Source organism: Hyla sarda, chromosome 5, assembly GCF_029499605.1.
Source record: "Hyla sarda isolate aHylSar1 chromosome 5, aHylSar1.hap1, whole genome shotgun sequence".
NCBI classification, from domain to species: Eukaryota; Metazoa; Chordata; class Amphibia; order Anura; family Hylidae; genus Hyla; species Hyla sarda.
In genome coordinates, this window is record NC_079193.1 from 223,961,346 (window position 1) to 223,982,587 (window position 21,242).

The 21,242-nt window shown below is 46.3% G+C and overlaps 1 protein-coding gene across 8 annotated transcripts in view; it reads left to right on the plus strand.

Moving 5' to 3' along the window:
- The window catches only part of PHACTR1 (phosphatase and actin regulator 1), a 401,179-nt gene that overhangs the window by 378,016 nt on the left and 1,921 nt on the right, over window positions 1–21,242 (plus strand). For all 8 annotated transcript variants that reach the window (XM_056521185.1, XM_056521189.1, XM_056521184.1 and 5 more), the window contains 3 exons: window positions 291–352; window positions 16,771–16,911; window positions 19,606–19,682. In XM_056521185.1, coding sequence (XP_056377160.1) covers window positions 291–352; window positions 16,771–16,911; window positions 19,606–19,682 — 280 coding nt within the window. The remainder of the gene's footprint in view (window positions 1–290; window positions 353–16,770; window positions 16,912–19,605; window positions 19,683–21,242) is intronic.

The window sequence follows — 21,242 nt, forward strand, 5'->3', positions numbered from 1 at the left end:
TTCTGCACAACAATCCATGGCAGAAAATCAAATTAGTTTGTGGCAAGTAAAACTGAAACATTGTTTGAGACATCATTGCAGTCCGGGGACCACACAACAGACTGTGTAAACACTGTTCAGTGGGATTTATGTCACATTTACTTAGAAGTAGTTTATGGTTTTTTTGCTTGGTTTTTATTATATAAACATAAGACATAGCCTAAATTATTTGCAATAAAAAGTAACTGTTTTCAGGTCTTGTTTGATGAATTTCCAGTGTTGTGAGGATTAATGCAGATTCTGATTTACAGCTCGTAATGAACAAGAAGAGCAGGAGGAAAAGCGAGAAATTAAAAGGAGACTTACCCGCAAGGTGAGATTAGAGAATGGTGCGCTGAATTGTATCATAGGCTGAATGCACAGACGCCTGTAGAATTAAATTACACATTAAATTAATAGAGAAGCAGACAACGTTTTATGGTTATGTTTCTTTTACTTAGTTGCATGGTGATTTTTGTAAAAATGACAGCAGAAATCATGGGAATCCCAATGAGACATTTTCTTCTATGAAGGAGCAGTATTCTGAGGGCAAAGCTACCATTGTTGCTATACAAAAACATACAGGGAAGTGGCTGCCCAGGATTAGGAGCAACTGATGAGGCATATATCAATCCCCTGGATCAAGTCCCTTGGCTCCTTGGGGGCCTGGGCAACAAGCAAAGTAGGTAGGGCCTTAATGTTCATTCCATAATAAAATTACTGAAACTGACCACTGAAGTGCATAACATTTATTATATGGTGACAATTGTGCCTGTGAAGGGGTGGGATGAATTAGGAAGCAAGTGAACAGTAATTTCTGGAAGATGTGATAATGGCAGAAAAAACACAACTTGTAACAGCAAGTCTTGTAGGGTGTTCCCGGTTTGCAGAGGTTGGTATCTATCGAAAAGTGAAAAACAATAAAGGGATCAGACCTCAACGGAAGGATGGCTAGATACTTTTGTAAGTTGTAATTATAATGCAATAAATTAATACAATTGAGGGATATGGCTGAGTTACCTGCGGTCTTCCGTAGTAGAAAGAAATGAACGATGTACAGTGACAGCTCGGAACGGCGTCCAGCTCACTGTATAGATCTCACCGGCAAGTATAGTCTGTAGATGCAAGAGTAATCTTGCTGCTGATGGCGGCGTCCTCATGCAGTGCCGACTCTCTGAGGACGTGACACACTAAGCAGTGGTCCAGAATAGCGGGGACTGCAGCGCTTGTCAGTGAAGTTTGTCGATGATGAAGGTGGCACAGTCAGACTGTTACAGTCTGTGGGCAAGGGCAGACGCGTTTCCGGGGAGACCCCTTTATCAATGGCAGTATAGTGTTGGTGATGAGAATGTGGTCTTATATAAGGTACCATATTTGATTGGCATCTGGGTTTTTTGGGCAAAAAGATAAAAGGAAAAGGTGGCATCTGGATTTTGTATAGGAAAAAGGAGGAAACTATGGACAATGGATTTGAGATGGTATGTGGTATTGAGAACCAAAACTGAATTAAATAGATAAATAAATCACATGTATTTAAAAAAAAAAAAAAAAAACATTGGTGTACTGGCTATTGACATAGTAGATCAATATATAATGCATAATACAGGGAAATACCAGCTAGATCTAACAGTTGTATAGTGATAAATTAATAAGTATTGTGAAAATTAGATATGTAGTGTGAAAACAGATGATCAGCAAAGGGGACAGGTGTGGTGTGTTGAAAAAATAAAAATAAATAAAATAAATATATAAATGAAAATAAACATAAATGGAAAAAAAAATACAAATAAATAAAAATAAACAATAAAAATGAAATAAAGATAGAAATGAAAATAAAAATAATGGTAAAGGGGATGTGAAAACGGTTAAGTGGGCTAAAGTCTAGAGTCCGTCCAAACATAGGACGTAAAAATGGGTTAGAGCCCAACATGGTGGCTAAAGAAATTCAAAAATTTCCATTTCTGAGTTGAGGCCTCTGGGTTCTAACGATTCAAATTCATATGTTTTTTTGGTTTCGGCTCTAGACATCTTTGACACAAAATCTCCTCCCCCTCCAATCTTTCTTAATGTGTTGTATGCCAAAGAATTTTAATCCTGATTGGTCTTTTTGATCGTCTTTGGCAAAATGGGCAGAAAGAGGGTGTTTATCGTTACCTTTTTTAATATTGTATACATGTTCAGATAGTCTTGTTTTGAGTGATCTTTTTGTGCGCCTTATATACTGTCGCCCTATTCACACTGTAGGTTGTATATAACCTGTTTGGTGTTACAGGTGATGAGATCATTGATCTCTCACTATAAATTATTTGCTGTTGAGTGTACATGTTGTTGTTTTGGTGAAATGTGTTCTTTTACAATTCGGGCATATCCCACATCGGTGAAAGACATTAGTAGTTAGCCAGGTGTCATTTTTAGATTTGTGTGAATTTTGTACTGTTGGTGCAATTGAAAGGCCCAGATTCGGGGCTTTTGTGTAAATCGGGGGTATTATGGAATTAATAATTTTGTATTGCTGTAAATGGAACCAGAACTATATACTATATAGACTGCCGTCTCCCCGAAATGCATCTGGCCTTGCCCACAGACTGTAACAGTCTGACTGTGCCGCCTTCATCATCGACGAACTTCACTGACAAGCACTGCAGTCCCCGCTATTCTGGACCACTGCCTTGTGTGTCACATCCTCAGAGAGACCGCACTGCACAAGGACACTGCCATCAGCAGCAAGATTACTCTGGCATCTACAGACTAATCTACTTGGCGGTGAGATCTATACAGTGAGCAGGATGCCGTTCCGAGCTGTCACTGTACATCATTCATTTCTTTCTACGACGGAAGACTGCAGGTAACGCAGGCCGGGCGCGATCTCCAGCACCTGTGCCAACCTGCGCATTGAGACTACCAATGTACTGTTGTAATTGATATATAACTTTAGTCCAGCACCTATCCTGTACAGACTTATCTCATATATTCCAGCGCAGCAACTATTTTTTCAAACGTCTTTTGAAGTGCCATTTTAAGATATTTTATGCTATAAGTATATTCCACTTTTTATTTCTTCTTTTACTCCTTTTATGTATTATATGTATTATATGTACACTTACTTTATTGTCACTAAAACATCTAGCTTACCATTTCCATAGAAAGGGCCCTGCTTGGGAATTTGAGCTCATCCAATATTGTATGATACATTATATCAGTTAATAAAACACCCATTTTACCAGCCATATCCCTCAGTTGTATTATCTTATTGCACTATAATTACAACTTACAAAAGTATCTAGCCATCCTTCCCTTGAGGTCTGATCCCTTTATTGTTATTTATTGTAATTGGGCACTAGGGGTGTAGTGCATCACAGTACCTCGCAAGGATTGGATAAACCAAATTATACAGTAGTGTGTAGCCTCCCGAACATTATTTCATTATCTATCAAAAGTGGATAAAGGAAGGACAACCAGCGGACAGGCAACAGGAGCAAAGGCATCCAAGGCCTGGTGATGTGTATGAAGAGTGAAGGCTTGCCCATCTGGTTTGATTCCACAGAAGAGCTTCTGTGTAACACAGCTTTATAGCAACAGACCAGTCTATGTGACCATGATGCCCCCTGTCTGCTGCAAAAAGTGATTATAATGCAACAGTTTGCCTTTGATTTGGTAATAAATCCGCTTAGAAGATCATATAGGAGAGGTGAGCGCTGTAAACAGGCATCAGGCAGCTCCTCGGATAGATTTCACAAATGAGACAGAGCAGCGAGCACTATATGTGAAAACCTGCAGGCTGCTGAAGAGAAGCTGAGCACATTTTTATGTGCAGTGGATTTTCCCTCTTATTATTAAATGTGTTTAAAATATTTTGAACACAATACCACTATTGTCCAATTAAATACTGTCATACAATGCCTAAATAGTGATAGGTTAGTAGCAAAGTCCCTGGCGGTCTAGGGCTGACTCGATCTCTCCGGGCCCTTGTGATGTTCTGCTGTTCCAGGCAATGTCAATGTCCTCTTGCAGTTATGATCAGTTACAGGCAGCTGCTCTCCCGCTTGTCTCTGCAATGAAAAATGTCTGTGTGGGAAGGAAATAAATCTTCAACACTTATTGTAGCTGCTTTATTTTCTTCTTTTGCTGGTCATAGTGACCTAAAGAAGCAAATTACAGAGACCTGCGGACAGATAAAATGTACGTCTACAGGCTAAATAATAAACTTATGCTGTCTGACATTAACCTTTAATCATCAGATGTACTGTGGTTACAAAGAAGAAAAAAACTTACAGGTTCAAATGGTTCCCACTTTCTGTAAAAACTTAAGAAACATCCAGCTTGCTTTCTTAAAGGGGTACTCTGCTGAAAAACATCTTATCCCTCCCAAATGATAGTAGATATGATGTCTGATTGCGAGGGTCCCGCCGGCTGGAACACAAAAGCTTAAAGCTTCTGCGTTCATGACGTCACGCCACACCCCATAGACATGAATGTAAGGGGCGTGGTGACTGTAGTCGCCAGTCATCTGGCATGGAGAGTTCGCTCTTTGCACTGATGACTGGGGTGCTTTGCCAGAGATCGCGGGGGTCCCCAGCAGCGGAACCCCCAAGATCGAACATCTTATCCCCTATCCTTTGGATAGGGGAATAAGATGTTTTTCGTCGGAGTACCCCTTTAATGTTTCTTGTATAATGTGGGAGATTAACTTAATAGAATCAGTCAAATAGTGATAAAATAGCATTCAGAGACAGGGACATGGAAGTAATGCTCAAAGAGGACTTTTCCTGTTTAAATTTTTCAGTAACAAAACAAATACAGCCTTTTAACTTTAGGCACAAACACATACAGAATAAATCCTGCTTGTACAGCACTAACTACACAAAATATTCCATCTCTGTACAGGTGGCTTACTACAAGCCACCCAAGAAAACGGTCACAAAAAATGTGTTACTCACTCAAGTAGGGCTAAAGCTAACGATTATTTTAATAATCGATTCGTTGTCGATTATTTCATCCATTACCGTATATACTCGAGTATAAGCCAACCCGAATATAAGCCGAGGCCCCTAATTTCACCCCAAAAACCCAGGAAAAGTTGACTCGACTATAAGCCTAGGGTGGGAAATACATCATCCCCCCATGTAATCATCCAGACCCCCGTCATTAACACCCTCATCATCATCACCCTGTCATCATCCCCCTTTCATCATCACCGCCTGTCATCATCCCCCCCTTCATCATTACCCTGTCATCATCCCCCCCTTCATCATCCCCCCTTCATCATCACAACCTGTCATCATCCCCCCTTCATCATTACCCTGTCATCATCCCCCCCTTTATTATCCCCCTTCATCATCCCCCCTTCATCATTACCCTGTCATCATCCCCCCTTTATCATCCCCTTCATCATCCCCCCTTCATCATCACCGCCTGTCATCATCCCCCTGTCATCATCCCACACCCCCCTTCATCATCACCGCCTGTCCTCATCCCCCTGTCATCATCCCACACACCCCCTTCATCATCACCGTTTGTCATCATCCCCCTTTCATCATCATCGCCTGTCATCATCCCCTCCTTCATCTTTACCCTGTCATCATCCCCCCTTCATCATCACAGCCTGTCATCATCCCCCCCTTCATCATTACCCTCTCATCATCCCCCCCTTTATCATCCCCCTTCATCATCCCCCCTTCATCATCACCGCCTGTCATCATCCCCCTGTCATCATCCCACACCCCCCCTTCATCATCACCGCCTGTCATCATCCCCCTGTCATCATCCCACACCCCCCCTTTATCATTACCGCCTGTCATCATCCCCCTGTAATCATCCCACCCCCCTTCATCATCACCGCTTGTCATAATCCCCCTGTCATCATCCCACCCCCCTTCATCATCACCGCCTGTCATCATCCCCCTGTCATCATCCCACACCCCCCTTCATCATCACCGCTTGTCATCATCCCCCTGTCATCATCCCACACCCCCCCTTTATCATTACCGCCTGTCATCATCCCCCTGTCATCATCTCACACCCCCCTTCATCATCACTGCCTGTCATCATCCCCCGTCATCATCCCACCCCCCTTTATCATCACCGCCTGCCATCATCCCCCTGTCATCATCCCACACCCCCCTTCATCATCACTGCCTGTCATCATTCCCCTGTCATCATCCCACCCCCCCTTCATCATCACCGCCTGTCAATGTCTGAACAGTGGTCTTCAACCTGCGGACCTCAAGATGTTTCAAAACTACAACTCCCAGCATGCCCGGACAGCCACCGGGCTTGCTGGCAGTTGTAGTTTTGAAACATCTGGAGGTCCGCAGGTTGAAGACCACTGCCAGGCCTTCGTCATCATCCAGACCCTCCCCCCCCCCACCCCCTTTAGTTTTGTACTCACCTCTCCTCGGTGGGAAGGAAGGGTGAGCAGGCCCGGGCCATCTGTGCTGCAGGGACCGTCCGGTGGGGAGGGGTAGTCGTTCCGGGCTGTCCATCTTCACCGGGGGGGCCTCTTCTCCACGCTTCGGGCCCGGAATAGTGACGTTGCCTTGACGTCCCTGTGCGTCGTCGTCAAGGCAACGTCACTATTCCGGGGCCTGGCGCAAAGCGCGGAGAAGATGGACAGTCTGGAACGACTATCCCTCCCCACCGGACGGTCCCTGCAGCACAGGTGGCCCGGGCCAGCTCACCTTTCCTTCCCGCCGAGGGGAGGTGAGTACAAAACTAAAGGGGGTGGGGGGGGGGTCTGGATGATGACGAAGGCCCGACAGTGGTCTTCAACCTGCGTACCTCCAGATGTTTCAAAACTACAACTCCCAGCATGCCAGGACAGCCGATGGCTGTCCGGGTATGCTGGGAGTTGTAGTTTTGAAACATCTGGAGGTACGCTGGTTGAAGACAAATGAGGGCGGAGAGTTCACTCGAGTATAAGTCGAGGGGGGTGTTTTCAGCACGAAAAATCATGCTGAAAAACTCAGCTTATACTCAAGTATATAAGGTAATCAGAAAAAACTTAAAAATGCAAAAAAAAAGGGGTTCAGCTGATTCTACTTGAAGAATTATGTACAATGGCCATATTAAAAGTTTCTAGCATGTGATGTGACCAAACAGCATCAATTTGGGAGTTTTTTCTTTTTTTAAACGTTTGCGTCGGTTGCTGTACAGGATCGTTATTAATGATACAGAAACCAGCATCAATTTGATATTGCCGCATGGGTGACTATCTGAACTATTAAGCGTTAATTTTTAACGTAAATTTGTTTTCCCTTAGTCCTAACAGCAGCACAAGTGGGGTGTTCTGCCCCTGTGAAGCTGGCAGGACGGTGGAATTTTTAATTCCGCCCAAGCAATTTAAATTAATTAGCCCCCCCATAAAAGGCCTCCTCCCCTAGGCCATCTCGCTTAATAACAAGTAACAAAAAAGTTTAGGGCGGGAAATTTGTGTGCTGCTGTTAGGACTAAGGGAAAACAAATTTACGTTAAAAATTAACGCTTCCCTTACGTCCTAACCAGCAGCACAAGTGGGGACTTAGCGAGTAACAACACAAATAGGGAGGGACTACGGCAGAGTGGCACTTAGGATTGACTGCCCAAAGGCCAACTCTTCCGATCGTTTGGCATTAACCCTGTAATGACTCAAAAAAGTATTGTGGGTGCTCCAAGAAGCAGCAGCACAAATCTGTTCCAGAGGAACAGACCTTTTCTCAGCAAAGGAAGTAGAGACTGCCCTAGTGGAATGGGCAGTGACAAAGGCAGGAGGAGTTAGCTCCTGGACTATGAAGGTCTCTCGGATTGCCTCCTTAATCCACCTACTTAGGGTAGGTTTAGAGGCTTTCAAGCCCTTGTTCTTTCCAGAAAAAGAGACAAGGAGGTGTTCCGACTTCCTGAATTCTCCAGTTCTTGAGATATAGACTCTGAGAGCTCTAGAGATGTCCAGAGTGTGGTCAACCGCTTCTTCAGGAGAGGATGGATTAGGCAGTAGAACTGGAAGAGAAATGACCTGGTTGGTATTGGAGAAAGTCGGAACCTTAGGAAGGAAGGTAGGTAAAAACCTCAACAGGACTCTGTCCTGAAGAAAAACAGTGTAAGGCTCGAAAGCCGAAAGGGCCTGAAGCTCACCCACTCTCTTGGCTGAGGTTATGGCCAATAAAAAAGTGACTTTAAGGGATAAATACCTAAAGTCTACTTCTTCCAGAGGTTCAAAGGGGGGAGCGCATAACCCCCTGAGAACAGTGGTTAAATCCCAACTGGGAATAGGTCTGAGAACTGTAGGTTTAAGTCTTTCAGCCCCTTTGAGGAATCTTCTAACCAGGGATTCTTGTGATAGAGACCTGCCTAGGAAGGCAGAGAGTGCTGCGACCTGAACCTTTAAGGTGGATGGGCTAAGACCCTTGTCAAGGCCATCCTGGAGAAAACGCAGTACTGCAGAAAAGAGGAGGATCTGAGGTAACTACCTCTTTCGTTGCACACCATTGAAGGAAAATCTTCTTTATCCTGGAGTAAACCTTGTTTGTAGACTCTGCTCTCGAGTGTGCAATAGTTCTCAAGACCTCCGCAGGAAGCCCACTCCTTAGTAGGGTCCTGTCAATCTCCAGGCTGTCAGATTGAGTCTCCTCAGATCTAGGCAGGAGCCTGTGTTGTGAGACACAAGGTTCTGCACGTGGGGAAGCCTCCAATAACACCCCTGACTCATCCTCATGAGTTGGGTGAACCAAGACCTCTTCGGCCAGAATGGGATGATGGCAATCACTGAGGTCTGGTCTTGCCTGACTTTCATCAATACCCTGGGTATCATGGAAAGTGGAGGGAATATGTAGGCCAGCCTGAACCTCCATGCGATGGACAGAGCGTCTATCGCCACCGGATTGTCCTCCTTGTAAAGGGAACAAAACTTGCTCACTTTGGCATTCAGCCGGGTTGCCATGAGGTCTATTTCTGGTGTACCCCACTTCAGGGTTATCCTCCTGAAGATCTTCTCGTTGAGAGACCATTCTCCCTGGACTGCAAGCCCGCGACTTAGACGATCTGCCACTACGTTGAGATCCCCCTTGATGTGGACTGCAACAAGGTGGGATAGGTTGAGCTCTGCCCATGATAGAATAAGTCCGGTCTCCCTGAGGAGCACTTGGGACTTTGTGCCACCCTGTCTGTTGATATAAGCCACTACAGTGGTGTTGTCTGACCGGACTCTTATTGCTTTCCCTAAGATATGGGGAGCAAAGTGGAGGAGCGCAAGACGAACTGCTCTCAGTTCTCTCATGTTGGATGAGAGTAACCTTTCCTGAGGGGTCCAGGTACCCTGGACCGGATGGTCGTCCAGATGGGCTCCCCACCCTAGAAGGGAGGCGTCCGTGGTCAGAGTGATGCACAGAGGTTGAATCAAGGACTTCCCATCTGTCAGGTTCGTCCACCACCTGAGAGAGGCACGGATTTCGGACGACAGGGTGCATTTTTTGTCCAACCCACTGGGGTTGCGATTCCAGGCAGTCAAGACCTGATCTTGGAGAGGTCGGAGGTGCCACAGGGCCCAGGGGACTGCTTCTGCAGACGCTGACATGTGGCCCAACATCTTCATTAGAGTTCTGATGGGCACTCTGCGTGGTACCGACAAAAACTCTGCGGCTCTTATGACGCGCTCTCTCCTTTCTGGGGTGAGAGACAGCGTCATCCGAGAGGAGTCTAGCACAAACCCCAGAAACCTTCTTGAGGTAGATGGGATGATCTCGGATTTTTCCCAATTTATGAGCCACCCTAGGTGTTGAAGAAAATCCAGGGTCAGTTGAAGATGAGCTTGAAGAATGTCTAGAGTCGCGGCTTTTAAAAGCCAGTCGTCTAGATAAGGAACAATCTCTAGGTCTTTTAGTCTTAGAGCAGAGACAACTGGAGCCACCACCTTTGTGAAGGTGTGGGGAGCGGAGGTAATGCCGAACGGTAGAACAGCAAATTGGAAATGCCTTACCATACTGTTACGCCTAGCGCTCCGGGTCCCCGCTCCTCCCCGGAGCGCTCACGGCGTCTTTCTCCCTGCAGCGCTCCGGTCGGTCCCGCTGACCGGGAGCGCCGCACTGTCATGGCCGTTGGGGATGCGATTCGCACAGCGGGACGCACCCGCTCGCGAATCGCATCCCAGGTCACTTACCCGTCCCGGTCCCCTGCTGTCATGTGCTGGCGCGCGCGGCTCCGCTCTCTAGGGCACGCGCGCGCCAGCTCTCTGAGACTTAAAGGGCCAGTGCACCAATGATTGGTGCCTGGCCCAATTAGCTTAATTGGTTCCCACCTGTTCCCTGGATATATCTAGTCTCCTCCCTTGCACTCCCTTGCCGGATCTTGTTGCCTTGTGCCAGTGAAAGCGTTTAGTGTGTCCAAAGCCTGTGTCCTGAACTTCTGCTACCCATCCTGACTACGAACCTTGCCGCCTGCCCCCGACCTTCTGCTACGTCTGACCTTGCCTCTGCCTAGTCCTTCTGTCCCACGCCTTCTCAGCAGTCAGCGAGGTAGAGCCGTTGCTAGTGGATACGACCTGGTTGCTACTGCCGCAGCAAGACCATCCCGCTTTGCGGCGGGCTCTGGTGAAAACCAGTAGCCTCTTAGAACCGGTCCACTAGCACGGTCCCCGCCAATCCCTCGCTGACACAGAGGATCCACTACCTGCCAGCCGGAATCGTGACAGTAGATCCGGCCATGGATCCCGCTGAGGTGCCGCTGCCAAGTCTCGCTGACCTTACCACGGTGGTCGCTCAGCAATCGCAGCAGATTGCCCAACAAGGACAGCAGCTGTCGCAGTTGACCGCCACGTTACAGCAACTTCTGCCTCTGCTACAGCAGCAACCATCTCCTCCGCCAGCTCCTGCACCTCCTCCGCAGCGAGTGGCCGCTCCTAGCCTCCGCTTGTCCCTGCCGGACAAATTTGATGGGGACTCCAGACTTTGCCGTGGATTTTTGTCTCAGTGTTCCCTGCATATGGAGATGATGTCGGACTTGTTTCCTTCAGAACGGTCTAAGGTGGCGTTCGTAGTAAGCCTTCTCTCAGGAAAGGCCTTGTCTTGGGCCACACCGCTCTGGGACCGCAATGATCCTGCCACAGCCACAGTCCAGGCCTTCTTCACTGAACTCCGGAGTGTCTTCGAGGAGCCAGCCCGAGCTTCTTCTGCCGAGACTGCCCTGTTGAACCTGGTCCAGGGTAATTCTTCCGTTGGCGAGTATGCCGTACAATTCCGTACTCTTGCTTCGGAACTATCCTGGAATAACGAGGCTCTCTGCGCGACCTTTAAAAAAGGCCTATCCAGTCGCATCAAGGATGTGCTGGCCGCACGAGAGATTCCTGCCAATCTGCAAGAACTCATCCATCTAGCTACCCGCATTGACATGCGTTTTTCTGAGCGACACCAAGAGCTCCGCCAGGAAAAAGACTTAGATCTCTGGGCACCTCTCCCACAGTATCCGTTGCAATCTACGCCTGGGCCTCCCGCCGAGGAGGCCATGCAAGTGGATAAGTCTCGCCTGACCCAGGAAGAGAGGAATCGCCGCAGGGAAGAAAATCTCTGTCTTTACTGTGCCAGTACCGAGCATTTCTTGGTGGATTGCCCTATCCGTCCTCCACGCCTGGGAAACGCACGCACGCACCCAGCTCATGTGGGTGTGGCGTCTCTTGGTTCCAAGTCTGCTCCTCCACGTCTCACGGTACCCGTGCGGATTTCTTCTTCAGCCAGCTCCTCCCTCTCAGCCGTGGCCTGCTTGGACTCCGGTGCCTCAGGAAATTTTATTTTGGAGTCATTTGTTAATAAATTCAGCATCCCGGTGACCCGTCTCGTCAAGCCGCTCTACATTTCCGCGGTCAACGGAGCCAGATTGGACTGCACCGTGCGTTACCGCACTGAGCCCCTCCTCATGTCTATTGGACCCCACCTTGAGAGGATTGAATTTTTCATTCTCCCCAACTGTACCTCTGAGGTTCTCCTCGGTCTGCCTTGGCTCCGGCTTCATTCCCCCACCATTGATTGGACCACCGGGGAGATCAGGAACTGGGACTCTGCCTGCCACAGGAAGTGCCTCTCCCCCCCTCCCAGTCCCGTCAGGCAAGCCTCTGTGCCACCCCATGGCCCCCGTCCTGGTGTCACACTGCCCCGTGCCAGGTCTCGCCCTCTGCCCTCCCTCCCCATTCCCACTCCTGCTGTACTGCCTGCCGTTGAGGAAACCCTCCATTCTTTCCCGGTGTCCTCATCCCAGGGGAGGCAGTTACTGGACAAAGAGAAGGGGAGACCTAAGGGGGGGGGGTACTGTTACGCCTAGCGCTCCGGGTCCCCGCTCCTCCCCGGAGCGCTCACGGCGTCTTTCTCCCTGCAGCGCTCCGGTCGGTCCCGCTGACCGGGAGCGCCGCACTGTCATGGCCGTTGGGGATGCGATTCGCACAGCGGGACGCGCCCGCTCGCGAATCGCATCCCAGGTCACTTACCCGTCCCGGTCCCCTGCTGTCATGTGCTGGCGCGCGCGGCTCCGCTCTCTAGGGCACGCGCGCGCCAGCTCTCTGAGACTTAAAGGGCCAGTGCACCAATGATTGGTGCCTGGCCCAATTAGCTTAATTGGTTCCCACCTGTTCCCTGGATATATCTAGTCTCCTCCCTTGCACTCCCTTGCCGGATCTTGTTGCCTTGTGCCAGTGAAAGCGTTTAGTGTGTCCAAAGCCTGTGTCCTGAACTTCTGCTACCCATCCTGACTACGAACCTTGCCGCCTGCCCCCGACCTTCTGCTACGTCTGACCTTGCCTCTGCCTAGTCCTTCTGTCCCACGCCTTCTCAGCAGTCAGCGAGGTAGAGCCGTTGCTAGTGGATACGACCTGGTTGCTACTGCCGCAGCAAGACCATCCCGCTTTGCGGCGGGCTCTGGTGAAAACCAGTAGCCTCTTAGAACCGGTCCACTAGCACGGTCCCCGCCAATCCCTCGCTGACACAGAGGATCCACTACCTGCCAGCCGGAATCGTGACACATACCTTTTATGGTGACGGCGATTCTTAAGAACTTCCTGTGGGCAGGAAATATAGGGACATGAAGGTATGCATCCTTCAAGTCTATAGTGACCATGAGATCTTGTGGGTTCAGGATACTGACCACCGAGCGAATGGTTTCCATTCTGAACCGCCTTTTCCTTATAAATCGGTTTAGGTAGCGCAGGTCTATTATCATGCGCCAGTCGCCATTTGGTTTGGGAACCAAAAATATCGGGGAGTATACGCCAGATCCTCTTTGATCTGGGGGAACTTCTTCCAAAGCTTGCTTTCCCAAGTATTGGAGAACTGAGGTTTCTATGACAGCCTGTTTTGGCTGAGGAAGTAACTTTGTTAAGACAAACTTCCTTGGGGGAGGGGAGGTAAATTCTATCCTGTACCCCGACTGAATAACCTTCAGAACCCAGGGATCCTGGATTTCTTGCATCCAGGTTGTAAGGAATAAACTTAAACGTCCTCCTACTGGAGGAGGATGGGCAGATAGATTCTCTGCAACAAACACTTGAGGGGAAGGGAGAGGGAAAACGTTGGTGGATGTCAGTGGAGAGTCATAGCTCGGCCTTCCGGTCTTTACCGCGGCCGCGACCTCCACCACGTTTTTGAAAGGACTGACGTCTCTGGGATCTAGGAGGGCCCTGGGACTTCCCCCCTCTTGCTCTACCTTTACCCCGAAAGGCCTGAACAGGAAGGCACCTGCCTTTCTTGTCAGCATAACCTTCCATTATGCGATCCAGCTCAGAACCAAATAGCCAAGTAGGCTCGAAAGGCATCCCACACAAGTTAAACTTGGAGGTGTTGTCCGCTACCCAAGGGCGTAACCACAAGGGACGTCTGCTAGCAGAAGCGAGTGCCATGGACTTGGCAGCTAGCTTAAGGTGTTGCTGGGAGGCCTCGCAGAGGAAGTCTATACCAAGGAGGAGTGTCTTGAAGCTGTCCAAGATGTCTTCCCTGGGGACATTGTTGTCAATCTCAGTCTGTATGCGCTCCACACGCTCCTTCACGAAGTCAGACACTTCTCCCGAGGCAATAGCCACAGAGGCAGACGCTGATGCTGAATATGTGCGTCTGAGAAGGGAATCCACCTTCCTATCAAGCGGGTCCTGGAGGTTGCTTCCATCATCCGCGGGAACCAAGACTCTCTTGGACAGTTTATTTACTGCCATATCAACCTTAGGAGGTGGCATCCAGGAATCAGATTCCGCGTCCGAGAGAGGGTACATCAATTTGAAGGTACGAGTGACAAGCGCAGGTTTATCTGGGTGCTTCCACTCAGCCTTCATCATCTTTTTGCGTGCATCATTCACCTTGAAAACCCAAGGTTCTCTAGAGGTGGATGCAGAGGCTTCCCCTTGGTCAACATCCTGGTCCCTTGACCGGATGGACCTAAGTAATCTCTGCGTCTTTTCCGCAGGGAAAAGAGGCGGACACATCTTCACCTCAACAGGCTGTTCAGACTGTACAGATGACCTCTGGTCCAATACATCGACCGACATAACGGATTCTTCCGCCACAGAAGGAGGAGTGGATTCAGTTCTAGCTCTTTTGGGAACAAGAGCACTCTTAATTTCAGATATGGAATTTCCCATAAATTCCTTCATCCAGATGAACATGTCCTGGACAGTAGGTTCAGCTGGATTAGGGGGTGGACGGCAACCGGGACACCTGTTATATTCGTAAGCGTCCGGAAGTGGAGTGCCGCAATTGGCGCAAGCTAGATGGCGTTTTTTGGCGCTAGCCTTACGACCACCAGAGTGTGGGTCACTAGAGGAAGGAGTAGACATGACTCTGGAAAGAAAGAAAATAAGTTAGGGATAATAAACAAAATTATTATCGCCCTAACGCCAAATAGAGAGGGAGAGATACCTATAATGCAGATAGGAGCTCTAACCACTAATGCTAGGCTTGTAAATAGGACTAGCTATGATGGCAGCAGAGACAGAATGAAGGTCTCAGCTGTCTTTATATGGGAAGGGGCCCGGAAGCCCCGCCCCCTTCAGAAAAGACCAGCCTGCAATAGGCTGAAACACCCGGAGGGAAATTTTAATAAAAATTATCCACTGAGCCCTTCCCTAACTAGGAAAGGGCTCACGCCAGAATTTTCACCTAAGTATAAACTTAAAAGGCAGCGCAAAGCGCTGAAGAAAGTGAGGCCGGGACCGGAAGTCGTCAGATGACGTACTTCCGGTCCACGGCTCGCACAGAGTAATGGAGGCGAGCGTGCGCCGGGACACGTGGGACGCCAGGCGGGTAAGAAAAAAACCCGCAGCGGCATCCCTAATGCTATGAGGGATCACCGGATCCTTGTAGCAAATAAAATAGTCAAAAACAAATAGTTTTAAGATAAACCAGGCCGGAGGCCCAGCTAATATAAAGAGAAAAAAACAGGGGGCAGTTGAAAAAGGTACTGCGCCCCAAAAATATCTCCCCAATACAGGGGAGACATCCAGGCAGGCTCCAAAGGAGCCTGCACCGTCCTGCTGTCCTTACACAGGACAGAAAAAAAGCGAGATGGCCTAGGGGAGGAGGCCTTTTATGGGGGGGCTAATTAATTTAAATTGCTTGGGCGGAATTAAAAATTCCACCGTCCTGCCAGCTTCACAGGGGCAGAACACCCCACTTGTGCTGCTGGTTAGGACGTAAGGGAAGTAGTTATTTTGTTCATTAAAGGATTTATAACACAAAAAAACATCACCTGGGGGCACCACCGCTTGGACCCCCACCAATCACTAGAACAGAGACCCTAGCACCCCCAGCCCTTCTCACTGCCCGACACTGGAATTGAGAAGTGGTCTTAAATGTTGAGTTAGGGGCCCATCTGTTTCTGTTGGCAGGCTTCTCAATTCAAGCTCCTCCTCAGTGAAGCGGTACAGGGGATTTGAGACCCTGTGGATAGTGATCAATGTTATTAAAAGGGGAACTTTCGGTGGAAATTTTTTTTTTTTTTTTTCAAATCAACTGATGCCAGAAAGTTAAACAGATTTGTAAATTACTTCTATTTAGAAATATTAACCCGTCCAGTACATATCAGCTGCTGAATACTACACATATACTACAGAGAAATTTGTGAAGTCTTCCCAGTCTTACCACACTGCTCTCTGCTGACACCTCTGTCTGTGTCAGGAACTGTCCAGAGCAGGAGAGGTTTGCTATGGGGATATGCTTCTTATCTGGACAGTTCCTGACACGGACAGAGGTGTCAGCAGAGAGCACTGGGGTCAGACTGGAAAGAACTACACAATTATCTCTAGTATACAGCAGCTGATGAGTACTGGAAGGGTTAAGATTGTTTAATAGAAGTAATTTACAAATCTGTTTAACTTTCTGGCACCAGTTGATTTGAAAACATTTGTTTTCCATTTGTTTCCCCCGGAGTTCCCCTTTACAGTAACCTTTTCAATTTACTAAAACCTAGACAATCCCTTTAACTTTGTGGGGTGTTTTGTGTTTGAAACGTAACTTATTAGAGGGTGTCCCTTTACACTCCAGTATATTTGCACTCACATGCACCTGAAATACGTTTTCCGTGATATGGGTCTGTAGTGTTTATAGTCTTCTATTACTATGTGTGCCCTGTACTTCTATCAAACAAATATTCCACAATGTGCCTTTTGCACAGCTCAGCTCTTACAACCCCTGACGTGATGTACAAAATTATAACCCAAATGGTCCAAACAGGTCATGTGAAAGGTAAAAATATGGAGAATCTGCTAATCTAATCATTCTTGGAACACTATCACAATTTTTATCTCTTTTCATTCTACAGCTCAGTCAGAGACCTACAGTAGAGGAGCTGCGGGAGAAGAAAATCCTTATTCGTTTCAGTGATTATGTGGAGGTGGCAGACGCACAAGACTATGACAGAAGAGCGGACAAACCTTGGACTCGATTAACGGCCGCTGATAAAGTTTGTACCCCTCCTGTATTTATTATTCATAATTGCTAAGGATCATGGAATCTATTCTTCATTGTTGAGGACATAGAAGGCCTTGAGTCTACTACACTACACCCTCTTAGATCCACCTACTACTCTACCTCATCTGCTTTTAGTCACAGTGCCCTCTTCACAGTGCCAACCACCACTAGTTTACCTACCAGGTGAACAGCCCATCCAGACAGGAAAGTCTGTCGAATGCTTTAGAGGCCAAGAAAGTGATGTGATGTACAAGAAAGTCTACAATTCTCTGCAAGACTTCAACTTGCAGTGCACTTTTAGGAGAGTGAATTGACCAAGGTGCCAGAAGCAGTAGACATGTGCATGGTCTTTTCATGTTCTACTTCTGGACCGGAAATATGTTTAATATTCAATGTATAGCCTCCAGTATAGTCGCCTAGTCCAATCAAAAGCTTATAAAAAGTTACATTACTGTTATAGTCTTGGAAAAGATTCCTAAGGCATTAGGTTGCCTCAAGGGTCTCCCAGATCTGTGAAGAGATAATGTTAAACATTTGTGTAAAAAGATATCTCATCCTCATATCTTGTCCTCATATCCCGTCCTCATATCCCATCCTTATGTACCATCCTCATATCCTGTCCTCAGGTGGGACTAATTTGTAATGAAGATATTGTAAGCTGAAAATAGAATGGGATGTGGCTTTGTGGTACTGGGCGTGATTTGCAAGCCAGACCAATGCACAAAAAGGGTGGAGAATAAAAGGGGTGGGGCTTAAACAATAGGCATGTCTTTGTGAGATGGGGTGTGGCTTGCAAGCCGGATTGACACATTCACCAGGAGATGCAGAGTGGAGCTTGTGGAGTAAGGTACTGGATGTCCCATATACTTGCATGGGACTTGAAACAAAAACCCATCTTTTACATAAGGGTGTAGGAAAGGGTTAATTTAACGATCATATATTTTTATTTGACATATAAGTAACATGTGACCAAGTATTATTGAAATATCTCCAGCCTTTTGGAAGTTATGCAGTAACATATATTTCCCATTGACTTGTATGGGACTTTAAACAAAAACCCCGCCCCTGGCAAATGTGGGTGAGTAAGGGTTAAATTATCTATCCTATGTTTGTTGCTGACTTATAAGTAACATGTGTGCCAAGTTTCATGTTAAAATCTTTGGCTGTGATGCTGGAACATACACAGATACATACACATACACATTGGCCCTTATTTACTAAGCCAAACCCTACAGTTTTTATCGGTTTTTGTGGACTAAATTTAGGCGCACACCTGTGGGACACTTTTCGCGACATGTTTGGACAAAAAATAGTCTACATTCTCACACATCACTCGGAGAGTTTCAGAAAACTTTACAAAGGGGTGTGGCTTATCAAAAAATGGGCGTAACCCGACAGTTTTCAAAGATCACAGTTTTTTTGTCCACAAACTGACAAAAAAGCGGAGAAGAGTGATTTCTGAATAACCAACTGCCGGAGGCTGGTGAAAAAACAGCTAAAATGGTCAGGTTTTCACAAAGCATGGATATCATGGGCAATATGCTTAAACTAGGTAAAGCAAAATAAAAAAAAAACACTTAACTCGCCTTTCATCGGGACTTATATTCCTGACTTGATATTATATATAGACATTTTTTTTTTACTTTCAATGTGTTGAGATTTAAAATAAATGTATTTTTATAATAGTTTACTTTAATGTTTGCATTGTTTAATGTTATTACTTTTTTAATGTTATCTCTGATTTATTCAATATCTATTGCCCAATTTTTTTAGTTGCATTGCTAACAATCCACGCTCATCCTTTTCTTTCATTTGGTATGTAGAATATTGTCGCTATGGCTGACAGCCTCAGTGTCCAAATGAATATTTAAAAGTTTTTCTAAAATATAGTGAAAAAAATGTGTTATTTCTTATATAAAATTGCCATAGTTCAAAGAGCACATTTGGCACCCAAAGTTAAAAGTGTCCTACAGGGGAGCAGGCGAGGCTGGATGAAGTGCTAATAAGCACGAAACCACCGGTGTTTGCCTCTGAGCCCCCGTCTAGCTCTCCACCCTCATTCCTTCCATGTGCCTTTTCTGACCCAGCGATGGACGCGGTGAGTGCCGGATCATCCCGTCTTATTTACTGCTGATGTTTGTACTTTTGTTTCCTATCCGTGCACCACCGGTTCCCATCCATGCATCTTTTATCTTTCAGTTTCTTCCATATATAATTTTTTCTCCTACATTTTATTCATTCATGAACTGTGCCTCCTCTGTTTCTTTTTTTATGTGGATCTAATCCAGACATTGTCCTACTCTTAGGCTAGGGAGGGCTACATGGCAACTTTGCCAGTGACATGGTTTACTGTAAGATCGCCATGTCATACTGTCAGGTTGCAGTCACTTGTAGATCACAGTCCAACCCCATTCTCTTACATTACCTGAGATGCAGTGTGGCACAGTGATCTTTGGCCATGCGTTCGGTGTCGTGGCCATATAGACCTAGCTTTACACTGCTACAGTTTGATGCAGACAACATTTTAATGTAAACAAGAATTTATTTTTCTTTCTTAAAGAAGAGATCTTAAAAATTACAAGGAAATCTAACAAAACACTTGCATTAAAAAGCGTGCTGCTGGTGGGAATAAAGCGTCAATAAAGCAATTCCTTGTAATTTCACTTGTCATATCTTCTCATTCCAGGCAGCCATACGAAAAGAGCTAAATGAGTTTAAAAGTACAGAAATGGAGGTTCATGAATTAAGTAGGCATTTAACAAGGTGAGTGGTAATGTTTGGCTCTTCTAGCCCCCGGTTCTTTATGCAGATAAGACACTGGTCCCTTTTGTCTTGTGCCTCTGTAAATGACTCCTTTTTTCTGTAGATATGAGGGGGGGGGGGGAGATTTATCAAAACCTGTGCAGAGGAAGAGTGAAGCAGTTGCCAATAGCAACCAATCAGATCGCTTCTTTAACTTTTTTAAAAGGCCTCTGAAAAATAAAAGAAGCAATCCGATTGGTTGCTATGGGCAACTGCCCCACTCTTCCTCGTCTATCAACAGACCTGAGTCCTCATTTAGACTGAAAAAAGTCCCTGTAGTTCAGCCTGTCCTGCATTCACACAGGTTGGAGCACTCTTTAGTGACTGTTCTTCTTCATGATATATAGTAGGATGTCCATACAGAATCTATAAAACCTGTTATTCAGGTTATTTTTACACTTTCCTTACTTACTGCAGTTTTCAAGTACAAAATCCACAGGACATAGCATGTAACCAGCAATAGCATGTGATTTGCACAATGGAGGCAAGGATGCTGGTATGGTGGTTCCCGCCTGCATTGTGCTAAGACGACGATTAACATATTAGCAATGCCCACTTATAACTGGTCTGTCTCCGCAATGGGTAAGTTATACCTCATTGTAATCCTGTGCACCCGCACTATAACCCTGTGTGTTGGTTTAGTGCAGGTGTCCTGGCTGTCAGCTTTGTTTTAAAAGTTAAAAAACCCTGGAATACCCCTTTTTTTTTTTAATCAACTGGTGCCAGAAAGTTAAACAGATTTGTAAATTACTTCTATTTAAAAATCTTAATCCTTCCAGTACTTATCAGCTGGTATTTGCTCCACAGGAAGTTCTTTTCTTTTTAAATTACCTTTCTGTCCGACCGCTCTGGAGTTCTTTTCAGTCTGAGCACAGTGCTCTCTGCTGACAACTCTGTCCATATCAGGAACTGTCCAGAGCAGGAGAGGTTTGCTATGGTGATTTGCTTGTACTCTGGACAGTTCCTTATATGGACAGAGGTGTCAGCAGAGAGCACTGTGGTCAGACAGAAAGGAAATTCAAAAAGAGGAGAACTTCCTGTGGAGCAAATAGCAGCTGATAAATACTGGAAGGATTAAGATGTTTTAATAGAAGTAATTTACAAATCTGTTTAACATTCTGGCACCGGTTGATTTAAAGAAAAAATGTTTTCCAGCGGAGTACCCCTTTAAGGCAGTGTATGAATGAGGGTTTCACGCACAGACCTCAATGATTACATGCTACGAGATTCGCTGTGTACTTTCATGCATGAAATTCAAAGCAAGTAAGACTGGGCTCACACATCTTAAAATTCGGCGCATATTCTGTTCTACACAGGTATGTGCAGCGAAAAAGCAGCCATAACCTGTTAAATGCGGATGCAAAATAAAATGCGGCCAAATTTTGTGGGAATATTCCAATGCAAAATGCAATATGTGCTAAAAATTTCACTCTGTGTGAACCCGGCCTAAGCTAACAGATGTGAATCTCCTTCATTCTTTTACAAAAATGAAAGCGTACAGCATCTGAATAGCATATTATA